The 14,752-nt window shown below is 44.8% G+C and overlaps 1 protein-coding gene across 1 annotated transcript in view; it reads left to right on the forward strand.

Annotated features, from left to right (window-relative positions):
- The window catches only part of LOC147023527 (FACT complex subunit SPT16-like), a 102,887-nt gene that overhangs the window by 16,477 nt on the left and 71,658 nt on the right, over positions 1 to 14,752 (forward strand). The window contains exons 3-7 of the mRNA XM_085889031.1: positions 1,814 to 1,984; positions 2,351 to 2,503; positions 10,588 to 10,734; positions 10,882 to 11,033; positions 11,153 to 11,325. Coding sequence (XP_085745157.1) covers positions 1,814 to 1,984; positions 2,351 to 2,503; positions 10,588 to 10,734; positions 10,882 to 11,033; positions 11,153 to 11,325 — 796 coding nt within the window. The remainder of the gene's footprint in view (positions 1 to 1,813; positions 1,985 to 2,350; positions 2,504 to 10,587; positions 10,735 to 10,881; positions 11,034 to 11,152; positions 11,326 to 14,752) is intronic.

Raw genomic sequence — 14,752 nt, forward strand, 5'->3', positions numbered from 1 at the left:
TCTCTTTTTCTCTTTCACATAACATTGTGTTGACATCTAGCATGGGTGGATACACACCTGTCAACTCTCCCGTTTTTTCTGTGAGACTCATTACTTTCTGTTGAAAGTCACGTTGTCACGTTCTTTCAATAAATTGGTTCGTGGGCGCCAGCAGTGACCACTATTTTCGTTGTGTCTGTCTGTTTGTGACTCTCCAGAGCATAGCTCCGTGATGTTTGATGCAGTCTTGATGAAACATGGACACAAGCTCGATATCATGGTCTAGTTGTCTTTTTGTATGAGGGGCGTCTCACGCCCCTTGTGGGCGGAGCCACGCCCACTTGAACTTTTTATCTATTTTATTTTTTTTTTCTCTTTTTTTTTTTCTCGCAATTTCATTTCCTCGAAGCTGTGCGTAATGTCCATAAGTACAACATGTAAAAAAAATCCGATTTGATTTGGTCAATTTTGATGGAAGAGATAGGTTTTTACGGTAGGGCTTCCTCAAAAGCTTCCACTAACTCAATTGTACCTATCGTGGCATTGTTCAATAATGCCACAAACCATCGTCGCCTCCCGGCTTGTTCTCACTTTAAAAAAAAAATTCTCGGCACCAAAAAAATATTTCTACCGTTATTGCATTGCAACTGGTTTAACTGATGTTCTAGTCTTGAATACTGACTTAAATCCTCCAATTGCTTCGCGTAGTTCCGCATTTTCTGAATGAGAGACTGAGTACGATTGGTCAATAATTATCGATGACCATCCTGATCCAATGAAATGTCTTGTTACTGGGGGGTGGGGTTCATTTTTCGCACGAAATCACCACTAAATACTGGGAAATACTATCAAAATGCTGAAATAATACATCTTAATTACAAGGATGATGAGTGTTCTAATTCCTGTATGTCATTTATTTTAGTCCATGCAGTGGACTAAGCAATAACATGACATAAAAACCTATCTTCTGACTGGAAAAATAAATATGGATGAATTTGGCACTGGAATACAGGAAATTGCATCTAAGACACACCAGAAAGCAAACATTTTCTCAGGGAGCATGCCCCCACACGCCCCCCCTACATTTTTCGGGTGCTTCACGCTCTCAATTCTCAATAATTTTGCAGCCTCGTTGGACACATTTTACATTCTCACTCTTTTTCATAATTTGGGCTTGATGGGTCTGTGGAGACATATCCATTGACTCATTCATGTCAAATTATATTTTCTAGTTTAAAAGATGATTTGCTACTCATTGAAGAGTTTGTCCATTTACTCCACCGAAAAGGATATTAGGTGACTTCATTGAACTTTTCGATGAAACGTGATGATGGACAATACACAAGTCAACATAAAATTATATTTAAACCTGGGATCCCAACATCATGAACCAATTGCTCAAATGGGAATGCCAAAAAGGCCAACCCCAAAAGTGCTCAGGTGGGGTGTTCATTTAAATGTTTGCATCATTTTGGGCTAATGAGGAATCTAAATCATTCGCATTAATACATTTGAATGGCGATGAGAGCATTGGTTGAAAGGATGGAACTTGTGTTAATTTCTAAATGAAGAATATCTGTATTTTCTAGGCATTTCTTGGCAGGAGAATGTTACAATGGTTTTAAATGTTGCAGTTACATTCCAATTGTTACAATGAATTGTAGCCCATGTTGTAAATTTTGCTTGTTGTGTGAAATTTTTTTTGTTGCTTCATTAAATCGGTTTGGTTGCTCTGAGGGGATCATTTTGGACCAATGGCTGTTTTGGTTGCTGGTGGTTATTTTAATCATCATTGCTATTATTATTTTTTGACATTGCTGCACTTTGTACACAGACATGGCTTTTTGGGTATGAACTCACGGACACTCTTCTGGTCATCTGCGAAACCAACTTCTTCCTTTTGTCCAGCAAGAAGAAGGTCGATTTCCTTCGGCCACTGGCCAGAAGCAAAGGCAATGAGAATGTGGACAGCGTCCCCCCATTTCTGCTGCTTGTCAGAGAGAAGGTCAACACATCTGGATTGATAGTCATATAGAGTGGTAGCAAGGGTTATTTTTTGTTCATTTATTTATTTGGAGAATTAAGTTAAGAGCAGATAAAAGCAGTGTACTTCATGATAATCACTGCTGAGCTGCTTGTTTGTGTGGGGTACTTGTCCTTTTATTTGATTGTTGAAAGTATTTTTGGGCTCATAGAGTATTTGATAACAGTTTCTTGTATATCTTTTAATGGATTTTCAATTATCTGAAGTAATGCATATATTTTTTTAATTATGAAGTTGCTCTGAAATACTTTGGGTCAACTTGTCAGCCTAAGAGATGCAAGTGGCCATACTATGTCCTGAGGTGCCATATGTCTGTTGTTTGCAAAGGGGGGTGATAACCAGACCAACTTTGAGAAGCTACTTGATGGCATCAAAGCCAGCAAAGGTGGGATGAGCATCGGTGTGTTTGCCAAGGACAGTTACGCTGGAAGCTTCTGCAGTAGCTGGAAACAAGCACTGGATAAAAATAATTTTAAAAAGGTAGGGTTGGAATTGTGAATTTAGATAAATGAAAAATGACATACTGGTGGGTTGATAATCACCTGCTGCTGATATTTAAAACTTCCGATTGTGAAAATATTTGCTTCGGACGAGAGCCCGATATTCGGCTTTTTTTAAAGACATCGGTATCGGCATTTATGCCACCAATGGGCCATGATGTTTTATACCGGACTGTTTGGTGCGTATGCACCCCTTCCCAAATTGCAATGGTCCACATTTTTATTAGCGTTGATTGATTATTTTTAGTCAGTTTGATTCGCAAAAAAAACCCTAAACGTTGGCCTTCCTTAATCACATCTGACAGTTGTATTATAACCTGCACCATCGACCTAATTATTATTATTATTATTATTATTATTATTATTATTATTATTATTGTTTTTACTTGATGTCTCCTATTCTTGGTTATTGGGTTTCATGGAACGCTTGTGTTAATACACCGTTAATGTAAAAGCCAATCCCATTGAAGTATTTTATTTATTATTAATGCTGTGAGCATGCATGATACTGACAGCCGCATGGGAAATTAATCACATACGCCGAGTGTTACCTGCATGCATGGCACTTGACACATGGTGCACGCAGGTCAGACCCGGCCGGCTGTACATACATACGCAGGCTCGGATTTTTGTGAATCTAAATGACAGCATATGCATAACCTTTACACGTGGGGCTGGTTCCAGGAGACCGACCCGGCATTATTTTTGTTGTGCTACAACGATGTTGTATACTTTTTTCTTTGCATGACCTTCCTTGTATGCTCCTATTTTAGTTACAAATAATTCAATGGTATAAATATAACAAGCTCAAAATGAGCTAAGATCCTCGTCCTCTTAATGATGACGTCATAAAAACGAATATGATGTCATTGTGATGTATCAGGTTTGCGATAAATTATCTGTGCTAATGCCCGGCTTGATTCCCGCAAACAGAATTCACAGTTTCGTTTCGGACTAACCCTAGTTTCGGAGATAATGGTATAGGCGATTTCCATTAACGGCGATATTATGACATCAACTTTTTTTCGAGGAAGAATTTCCAAAATCGGAGATGGCTACTGCCTGCGCGTGGGCTTTCTGCATATACATGGCAAGTTTCACGACGATCCGGTGAAAACTCTGGGTTGTGAAACAAAAAATGTCAAAAAAAATGACCATCAAAATTGATATGACGTCATAGTGATGTATCATATGTGCGGTAATTCATTTCTGCTCATGCCCTGTCCGATTCCCGCAAACAGAATTCAAAAAGCTTGCCTAGTTTCGGAGATAATTTTTTGGGCAATTTCCATTAGCGGAGATATTTTGACATCATAACTTTTTTTCTCGGGGGAATTTTCAAAATCGGCGATGGTTACTGTCTGCGCAGGGTATTTTTACATATATATATGCCAAGTTTCAGGAAGTTGTTCAGCTCAACGGGGCCGCTGGGACACGAGCCGCTTAATGCAGCTCGCTCCGTTTTGGGATAACCGAGCGGGGTGTTATCGCGAGCCCTGTTGGACCCGATCACTTTACCGGCTATTTATAAACCAACTATATTCCGAGTGCAATATAGCAGTTCAATCAAGGGAAAAGACGCAACGAACGGGGTACATTTAAACAACCACATTTATTTCACACATGAGCACATAAGCAATGCAATGTACAAGCAATTGATGGGGATGATGCAATGGGGGAAGAGGAGAAGGAGAGTAGGAGCAAACAAAAGCCTTCAGCCGATCTCCATAATTATTATGTACATGCACAATCACTTAAACGGGTTTTGCTTAACGGACTGGCGCCACGAACAGGCATACACCAACACCCAAAAAGAAATTAAGTAAACATGACCGTGTGGTGGAGTCTTGGGCTCCGTTCTCCAGACCCAGCCTTCACCGCTGGCGTCTCTTCCGACTCGACGACCCAGCGAACCAGAGAGCCACCTCTAATCCCCTCAGCGCACACGATCCTGACACCACCTCACCGACTACTACGATCACTCGGACAACGGCGCCAAGAGCGACGACAACCAAAACGACTCTTCTGACTGGGACCACGACCTCCAGACCTGCAGACCTCCAGACAGAGAGACTCAGGAGAGAGAGACTCTCACCACCTCACCAACCGCCAACTCAGACCTCCAAACTTTCCGACCTCAACCGCGCGTTCTGCCCGCTCTTTTTATAACCATGGTGCCCCCCCCATCTTCTCGGCGCGCAGGGGGGAAAATTCCAGGAGAGATCGGCTCGGCTCTTTTGGTTTGATAACTGCCTCCCCGCGTCTCTTCCGCACGTGTTTTTCGTTGGGGGGAGGGGTGAGGCCGTCGTCCGTTCTCTCCCGGCGAATGTCAGGCTTCTCGCAACCCTGCTGAGGTGGCAACGTGGTGGTGGTTACGGTGGCTGTTGTAATGGTCACGTGGCTGGCGTTTTGTGGTGGTCGTGAGGGTGGTGTGGTTGGGCGCTTGTGGTTAAGGTGGTTGTCTGAAGGCAGTGGTGGAGAAGGTGGTGGCGGTGGTTGTTGTGAAGCGGTTGATGAGGGCGATGGTGGTGGTTGTGAAGCAGTTGGTCCAAAATAACGATAGTAAAAGAAAAACGGCAAACTCAAAGATCACAGCCCTGATCACACGAATAATATCCTTGGACATGGGAATCATGGGCTGTGATCTTTGAGTTAGACGTTTTTCTTTTACTATCGTTATTTTTGACCAACCACAACGCCAACCACCAACCACCTTCTCCGCAATGCCAACCACCTTCTCCACCATGCCAACCACCAACCACCTTCTCCACCATGCCAACCACCAACCGCCTTCTCCACCATGCCAACCACCAACCGCCTTCTCCACCATGCCAACCACCAACACCTTCTCCACTACGCCAACCACCCACCACCCTCTTATCTCCACAACCGCCTTCACAACGACGACATCTTCTCACCGTCATCCCCGAAGCGACGCCATCTTTGCGCCAGCCACGGCGAGTCCGCATCGAACGGCATCGCTGCAGGCACACGTGGGGGTTTGCTCGCCACGCAATTCGGTGATCTCGAGCACGTCCGCTCGCCGCGCAAGTCGGTGATCTCGAGCACGTCCGCTCGCCGCGCAAGTCGGTGATCTCGAGCACGTCCGCTCGCCGCGCAAGTCGGTGATCTCGAGCACGTCCGCTCGCCGCGCAAGTCGGTGATCTCGAGCACGTCCGCTCGCCGCGCAAGTCGGTGATCTCGAGCACGTCCGCTCGCCGCGCAAGTCGGTGATCTCGAGCACGTCCGCTCGCCGCGCAAGTCGGTGATCTCGAGCACGTCCGCTCGCCGCGCAAGTCGGTGATCTCGAGCACGTCCGCTCGCCGCGCAAGTCGGTGATCTCGAGCACGTCCGCTCGCCGCGCAAGTCGGTGATCTCGAGCACGTCCGCTCGCCGCGCAAGTCTGTGATCTCGAGCACGTCCGCTCGCCGCGCAAGTCGGTGATCTCGAGCACGTCCGCTCGCCGCGCAAGTCGGTTATCTCGAGCACGTCCGCTCGCCGCGCAAGTCTGTGATCTCGAGCACGTCCGCTCGCCGCGCAAGTCGGTGATCTCGAGCACGTCCGCCCTGTGCAAGCTTCGTCCGGAATTAGGATCAAGAGAGCGAGAGGGGCGGAGCCAGTGGGGGGGTCAGAGATCAGAGGTGAGAGTGCGAAGGCCAAATCTCGTCTCTCAGGCCCTATATTAGGGCGAGCAGAACGCCAAGCACAGAGAGTCGGTGGAGTCTGTCGGGGTTCGGAGCACCTGGAGCCTGAAGCCTGTAGTCGGTGGAGAAGCTGAGGAGAGCGGATGAGACTCGAGCGCGACCAAGCCTGCTGTGCCGCGCGTTCGTGTGCGAGCCAACGAGAGCTCGCCAACCAGCTCCGAACGGTCTGAGGTGATCGGGCTTCGGAACGGTCCGAGCATCGCTGAGTGACGAACGGGTTCTTAAAGAGAGCATCAACTCAAAAAGAGCGAAGACCCGTTCGTTCCTCTCAGGCGTTGCCGGCTGGGGCCCGAATCACCAGGCCGCGGCCGAGCCGCGGTTACGCTAGCTGCCGTGGGGAAGGAACGTCGCGGGTCGCCCCAGCGAGGAAGGTAACCAGCGCGGCCTCATGGAGCCTCTGCGGTCTACACGGCTCCGTGCCATAAAGACCCAAAGAGGTCCAGTCTACCCCTCGTCTGTCCTGGGGTTTTTCCTTGCCTTTCTTTGTATGAACGTTGTGGCGCCAAGTCAGTCAAGTAGAATTGTATAAGTGACTGTACATATTAGATAGACGGTATTAGCTCTTTCCTTTGCATTGTGTCTGGCTGTATAATTGCATGCGTGCTTCCCCCATTCATTGCATGACTGCTTTTGTGCTTAAGTGTTGTTTGGAAATAAATGTGCTTCTTTAAATGTTGACCTGTTCGTCGCGTCATTTTCCCTCCATTGACCTGCCGAATTGCATTTCGGAATAATAGCGGGCTTTTTAATAGCCGATAATTAATAGAATCGGGTCCAGCGAGGCCTCGCGATAATACCCCGCTCGGTTATCCCAAAATGGAGAGAGCTGCTTAAGCGGCTCATGTCCAAGCAGGCTTCGCTGAGATACAATCGCTCGGTAATCTATCCGCGCGAATAATTAGGTAAATCGATTATTTGGTGATCGGACCCTGTTGCGCGGGTCGAGTGTGGACAAGGTTGTGGTGTGCTTGGAGCACACCTGTGACTGGTTTTTGGCGTTGTTCCGGAAAGTCGCGACTGAATTGTATGTCCGGTGGGCACACGGCCGCAATTTGGCTCAAAGCGGCTGTCCGCACGCCGGCGGGCAAGAATTCGTAAATATATATATTTGTGCATCGCTCTCTTCAGTTCCCAGTGAGAGGGTGTTCAACACAGTTGGGAACATTTATGACAATAAAAGGAGCTCCCTCAGTTGTGAAAACTGCCATTGCTTGAGTAGCAGTATTAGAAAACTGAACTGCAAGACTCTGCTGAGCAGCTTAAGTTCAATATGCAAATATTTTTTATGATTTTTTTATTTTTTTTAAAATGCCGAATCGGTTAACCCTTTTAAACCTTGAGCTCCTGGACTTTCGGCTTACCTACCCTGGGCTCCCTGCATAAAAATCCGGCCGCTCAGGTATGTGTAGGTTTGCATAGTTGCTGATAAAACAGCCGCGAGGGTTCAAAGGGTTAACTTTTTGATGTGTGTTTTTTATTTGCTTGTTCGTTCATCGTCTAATTTCAGTTAAATGTTCTCAAACATTGAAAGTTCATTAAAGTTGTGTTTCAAATTGATTTGAAAATTTTGCAGTTTTTTGACAAAATGTTGGTGGAATGGGACTCCAAAATCTGTATCGGTATCGGTATCGGTATCGGCATCAAACCAAAATCTGATATTGGTCGGGCTCTACTTTATACAAAGTGTCCTGTTACTTTGAAAACTTCATAGTTGAAGAACAAAAGAGGTGGTCTGACATCTGTATTTACATAGATACACGTGTCTGTCTGTCTCTGTCTGTGTGTGTCTGTCTCCTCCATAACACCAAAACCATGAAAACAAGCAGCCTGAAACTTTGCATGCATACTCGCAGAACTCCAAGGAAGTGCATGAGTGAAAATTGGGTGTTTGGGTTAATTAAAACACCCCTTTTTACTATAATTAACGGCCAGATTTAATTGTATCATTTATCAGGTGATCCTCAGCCACGTCTCGCTCTGGGGTTTTAAGGCGTATCCTAGGTGACTTCGTTGGGGTCTGAAGCCATCATGATTTTTGGCCTTCTCAACCATGCCTTGATTTGGAACAGGCCGCAATGATTTCTTTCATGATAAAGTTTTTATTTTTATTATTGTTAGTTCCCCCTCCCCCCCCACTTTCCTCCCTCATATTATGTTCATCATAGCTGTTCATCATCGCTACAAATCACTGGGTACATTGCTATGCGTAACGCCAGGAGACAAGCGTTCATGGCTTTATTTCATTTCCGCACATACGATAACCTCGAGAATCTCTAAAACTTCGCTGAATTCCAAAATTTAAGCTCCAGAATCGAACTTTGCAGCAGTTTCGGCTCCTAAAAAAAGTGTTCATTTGTCCAATTCGGACGTTGCTGGGGTGTTTCCGGGAGCATAGTTTTATTGACGGCAATTGGTTATCGCTTGCCAAGCCAGGCGTTCTGTTGGAGTACTTGCTTGAGTGCTTAAGCCACTTACCTCGTGCCCTTTCGTCGATAGCAGTGCAGTTTGTGTCCCGATCAGGATCTACAGTTGACAGTTACTACAAAATGATTGAGGTAAGTACACAATGCACACGGATGTGCTACATATGTGGGTAAATTTGGATTTGTGGGGACATGTCATGCCTGCTACGGGTGCCATGGTGGCAAAGTTTCATCCCGTATATTATGGAAGTTTTATAAGGTTTTCCTTTGTCCTTGTGAATGTTTCTTAAGCATTTTGTCATCGGGTTTGCTTTGCAAAGGTAATACGGTTTTGTTTGTAAGTGTCAAAGCAAAATACATTTGATAACGCCTGATTTCTGAGCCATTTTCCGAATCAACATGTTTTCTAAATTGCAGAGCCAATTTTTTTTTCCACCTGTCACACGTAGCTGTTTATAAAAATTAATGTTTGTGCACATCTCCCTGAACCGTCGCAATAAATACATTGTTTTTCAGTGAAAGCTACTCAAGGTTTCTGGGTTGTATGTAGTACGTACTGTAGCCGTTAATTGCACTTACTCCAACCTGCTGATTCCCCTCAAAATTGCCGATATCGGGGTGTGTGTGTGTGTGTGTTGTTCATAAAGCAAAACATTCTCTCCACTAGTTCCCCTACCCCCACCTCCTCTCTCTCTCTCTATCTCTCTATCTCTCTATCTCCCTATCTCTCTATCTCTCTCTCTGTCCCATCATTGCTCTACCCCTTCCCAATACAGTGTGCACCCTCCTCCCACACCTCTCACTCCTTCCCTCACTTTCCCCCCCCCCCCCGCCTCTCTGTCTCTGGACATCCGGACGGTGGTTATCTCCAGACGTGTCTGGATGGTGGTTTTATCTAGACTGGAGTTTGTCTTTGAATGAGTCTGGGCGGTGTTTGTCTCTGGATGATATTTACAGTATGACCAGTACAAAATGGATTTCAGACATTATTTTGTTTCCATCTTCACTGTTGTTTTATGCAGAATCATTTTGATGAGACACTATGAATCGTAATTAACGCTCCACCGCACGTCTGTCTTCCCTTCCCCTTCCACTCCTCGTCCCCCCACCCCTTCTCACTCTTCCTGCTTCCTCCCTCCTCCCTCCTCGCTCCCCTCTCTCCTCTCTCTTTCCCCCTCTCCCTCCTCATCCTTCCGCCTCCCTCCCCCCTCTTTATCTGGATGTGGCCAGGCGGTGTTTGTCTCCAAACGTGAGATCCCTCTATTTTTTCTCTCCCCCCCCCTTCCCCTCCCACTTGGTATTCCCTTCAGCAAAGAAACGGGTGGTATTTGCCCAAATATATAATGAAATGGATAGAAATCGGGGTGAGAATTTTTGTTAGATTCACTTTACATACCCTATTTTTTTTTTCACATCCATTAATGGATTGTATTAGCACTCAGGGTAGAACCCCAATGGTGATAGCATGGCTTTAACCTGTAACTACAACTATTCCATGCTTTGGCACGTGGCCAGAATTGAGCTGCAAATTGGATAAAAATGGCTGCTGCATGCCAGAGCTGAAGCATCGGCTTGAGGAAATTCATGGAACACTGATGAAACGTCACTTGAGAGGCTAAATATGCTCTTTCCGATTTGTTTTGAATTGGTGGATTAATTAGGGTTTCATACAAATTGTTTGTTGGCTGTGCTGCTTTCTACCAAAAAAAGAAAGAGAAAAATCTGAATCTGTAGGTGGCTGAAATCCAGGCAGAGACATCCCACTGACATGCCAACTGGCTGATCATGAGATCCCTGCATAATGCATCCCCTTATTTTTGCTTCTCAATGTTTTGTACTACCAGAAATCAAAGTGTAACCTTCAGGGGAGATAGTTGCATTTTAAAAGTTGAGAATGCCTGGTGGTGTTTGGTTAAGTGTTGGTTGATATTTTCCAGGTGGATGTGACTAATGCTTTGGCATTGACTATGGTGGTAAAGGAGGAAGATGAATTGGCACTGGTAAAAAAAGCTGCTACCATAGCATCTGAGGTGTTCAATAAGTATGTCAAAGAGAAGGTCTTGTCACTTGTTGATGACAATAAGGTAAGAGTCCAAAGTTGTTTATTTTTTATTTTTATTTTTTATTTTTAGTTACTGTCAATGTCCATTTTTTTTTTCCTAACTTGCTACTTACGGCCACTATATGATTTAACATTTGTGCATGTTGATGTTATCCATGTGTGCAAGCAGAAAATTAGCCATGAAAACTTGGCAGATGGAATGGAAAAAGCTATTGATGATAGAAAGTTCTTGGCTGGTGCTGACCCCAACATGGTGGAGATGTGCTACCCACCAATAGTGCAAAGTGGCCCAAACTGTGTTTTCAAATACAGTGCAATGAGGTTTGTTCATTTTTAATGTCTTCATCCAACTTATCAACTCATCATCCAGGCTCGTGTCTCCTGGTACTTTTATGTCGTGCTATTTTGGTGAAGTGCTGTGGGGCTTTTATACATTGCAGTGACAAAAACTTCTTGCATTTCGGGACGATAATCTGTGCGTTTGGTGTGCGGTTCAACTCGTACTGCTCCAACTTGGTGCGCACATTCATGGTGGATCCAACACCCAAAATGCAGGAACACTACTCTTTTCTTCTATCTGTGCACGAGGAGCTACTCCGAATGCTAACACCTGGTATTTGACGTGTATTTTTTTTCATTTTTCAGCTTTGTTGTACAAGTAAATGTGTAAATTCATTTTATATATATATATATATATATATATATATATATATATATATATATATATATATATATATATATATATATATATATATATATATATATATACATCTATCTTATAATACCAAGCTTGCACACTAAAAACTCGGCTCGCCATCACACGATCCCTATGAAATTGCTGTGGCACTTAGCGGATATGCCGACAATGTTTGGGAAGTCTTGGCGTTCCATAGTACCACTTGCATTTTGCACAATGCGTATTTTTGTCATTCTCCGTGTACGGTCGGTCGTCTGCTACCAGCTATGTTGTCCTGCTGTCCCGTGCATGTGCATGGGTATCGCTCATATATATATATATATATATATATATATATATATATATATATATATATATATATATATATATATATAATATATTGTTGTGGTTACCAAATTCGCAAACCACCATTCAGGTCCCTTAGGTGAGGTATCTCGGCAAGTATATGTGGAGTTAGGCCCAAACCCGTTGTCTAGTGGGAATACATGTCATTTATGCGTGCTGCGACTCTTCAGGATAGCCGTTTTTCTTTTACTATCTTTAATTTGGACCAACCGCCATGATTACCACCACAATCACAACATCAACCACCAACCACAACGCCGCTTCACCACAACCGCCACGACCTTCACGTCACACCTCGCAACCGTAGCATCGCCACCGTTCTTGCCCCGCTGTGGGTACCGGTGTTGGACTCGTGCAGGGCGCGCGTCGAACAGCGTGTACAAAATCACGGATTTTGTGCTTCAAAAACGGATCAAAAACGACACACGCCCACTTTTTGCCGTCCAATCGGTGAGCGAGGGGCGATTTGGCCCCGCCTCCAGGACGATCGATATATGCAAATTTGTGGATCAAAAAGCCTTCACGCCCACTTTTTCTCGGGCCAATAGGGAGCGAGGTGAAAGGTCAAAGGCGAAGCTACGGGGGGATAAAAGGACCGTGTTCGTCAGTCAGAAGAGTAGGAGAGTCGAGAGTCCAGATTCGAGAGTCGGAGAGTCCAGAGGCGGAGAGTAGGAGAGTCGGAAGCAGAGGGTCAAGACTTCGCGGGCGGTGGAGCTGCTCGTCGTGTGCGTTGGAGTCGGAACGGAGGGGACGAGCTGTGGAAAGGCGGCGACACCAGACGAGGGGGTGCTCGCGTCGTGCAGGGAGCTGCACCCGAGGGAGGCCGACAGCGCGACCTGGCCGAGGTGGAGACGCACACCAGGGATAATAAAGATCCTCTATACCCCGAGCATCAGCAACCCCCTCCTGTTTCCCCCCGCGCTGAGATAGTGCGACCAAGGGGGCCCCTTTCCCACCCCCTACCAGACACTGCCCGCGAGGCCCGCGGGGTTGGGGCGCCATCGCCGCTCCGCGTCTCATCACCAGACGGGTAGGCGCGACCCGGTCTCGGCCTCAGGCCCGCCTCATTCTTGGGGGTATTCTTTCCTTGGTTTTGGGTATGTGTTGTCGGCGCCGTCTGTGAGGTAGAATTGTATAAGTGTTGCCGTGTGCTCAGTAGTCGGTATTAGCTCTGCATTGTCTTCGCTTTTATATTTGCTTTTTGTGTAAATGGAATTGTGTCTTTTCTGTGTGCTTTTGGTGGAATTATATGTGTGCTTCCCGTGTGCCGCGAATAAATGTGCTTTGTGTTGAACTGTTTCCCGCTTCGCTTCGTCATTTCTCCCATTGAATCCTCATCTTGCTTCACGTAAAGGGTTGGTAGTGGGCTGAATACGCCCGATAATTAATCGAACCGTCGAGGTCGACGATAACACCGCTCGGTTATTCTGATAGTACGGAACGGGTCGCTTAAGTGGCCCGTGTCCGAAGTCGACCTGCGGCGAGGTGCGATCGCCCGGTCTACCCTCCGCGTGGGTACTTAGGTAGGTCGAATTTGGCGAGCAACCCTATCCCACGCGGGGCTGATTGGCTCGATCGCGGTGAGACCGAAAGGTCCACCCGTGACTGGTTCCCGGCGTTAGTCCGAGAGGGTCACGACTGGATTGTCCGTCCGGTGGGCGACGTGCCGCGATTCGAGTTACGTGGCCGTCGCACGCCGGCGGGCGCGAAACCGCAACAATATATATGTATATATCTTCTTCTTCTTTTTCTTTCGGCTGCTCCTGTTTGGGGTCGCCACAGCGGATCATCTGTATGATCCGCATAGTGATTTGGCACAAGTTTTACGCCGGATGCCCTTCCTGACGCAACCCTGGTCGCCTCTTACGATACCGGGATATATATATATATATATATATATGTATATATATGTATATATATGTATATATATGTATATATATATATATATATATATATATATATATATATATACTTTGTCAGCACTGTATGTGGAAACATATATATGTATATATCTTCTTCTTATTATTATTATTCTTTCGGCTGCTCCCGTTTGGGGTCGCCACAGCGGATCATCTGTATGATCCGCATAGTGATTTGGCACAAGTTTTATGCCGGATGCCCTTCCTGATGCAACCCTGGTTGCCTCTTACGACACAGGGATATATGTATATGTCTTCTTCTTCTTTCGGCTGCTCCCGTTAGGGGTCGCCACAGCGGATCATCCGTATGATCCGCATAGTGATTTGGCACATGTTTTACGCCGGATGCCCTTCCTGACGCCAACCCTGGTCACCTCTTACAACACACAGGGATATGGTACACCTATTCTAACCGGGGCATACACCGGGACCAGTACACTGGCACTCATTTCGCCGACCTCGGAAGGATGACAGGCTGAGTCAACCCCCTGGTGTATTAATTCAGCAGCCAACGGGGCTTGAACTCAGGACACTGGGATCCCAAGCCGCCACCCTAACCACCAAGCCAACACCAGGCTGGATATATGTGTATATATGTATGTATATATATATATATATATATATGTATATATGTATGTATATATATATATATATATATATATATATATATATATATATATATATATATATATATATATATATATATATATATATATATGTATGTATGTATATATATGTATGTATATATATATATATGTATGTATATATATGTATGTATATATATATATATGTATGTGTATATATATGTATGTATATATATATATATGTATGTATATATATATGTATATGTATGTATATATATATGTATATATATATATATATATATATATGTGTATATGTATATGTATGTATATATGTATATATATATATATATGTATATATATATATGTGTATATATATGTATATGTATATGTGTATATATATGTATATGTATGTATGTATGTATGTATATATGTATGTATGTATGTATGTATGTATGTATGTATGTATATACATACATACATACATACATACATACA

Source organism: Eptatretus burgeri, chromosome 7, assembly GCF_056783735.1.
Source record: "Eptatretus burgeri isolate ZD-2024b chromosome 7, Ebu_testis_v1, whole genome shotgun sequence".
NCBI classification, from domain to species: Eukaryota; Metazoa; Chordata; class Myxini; order Myxiniformes; family Myxinidae; genus Eptatretus; species Eptatretus burgeri.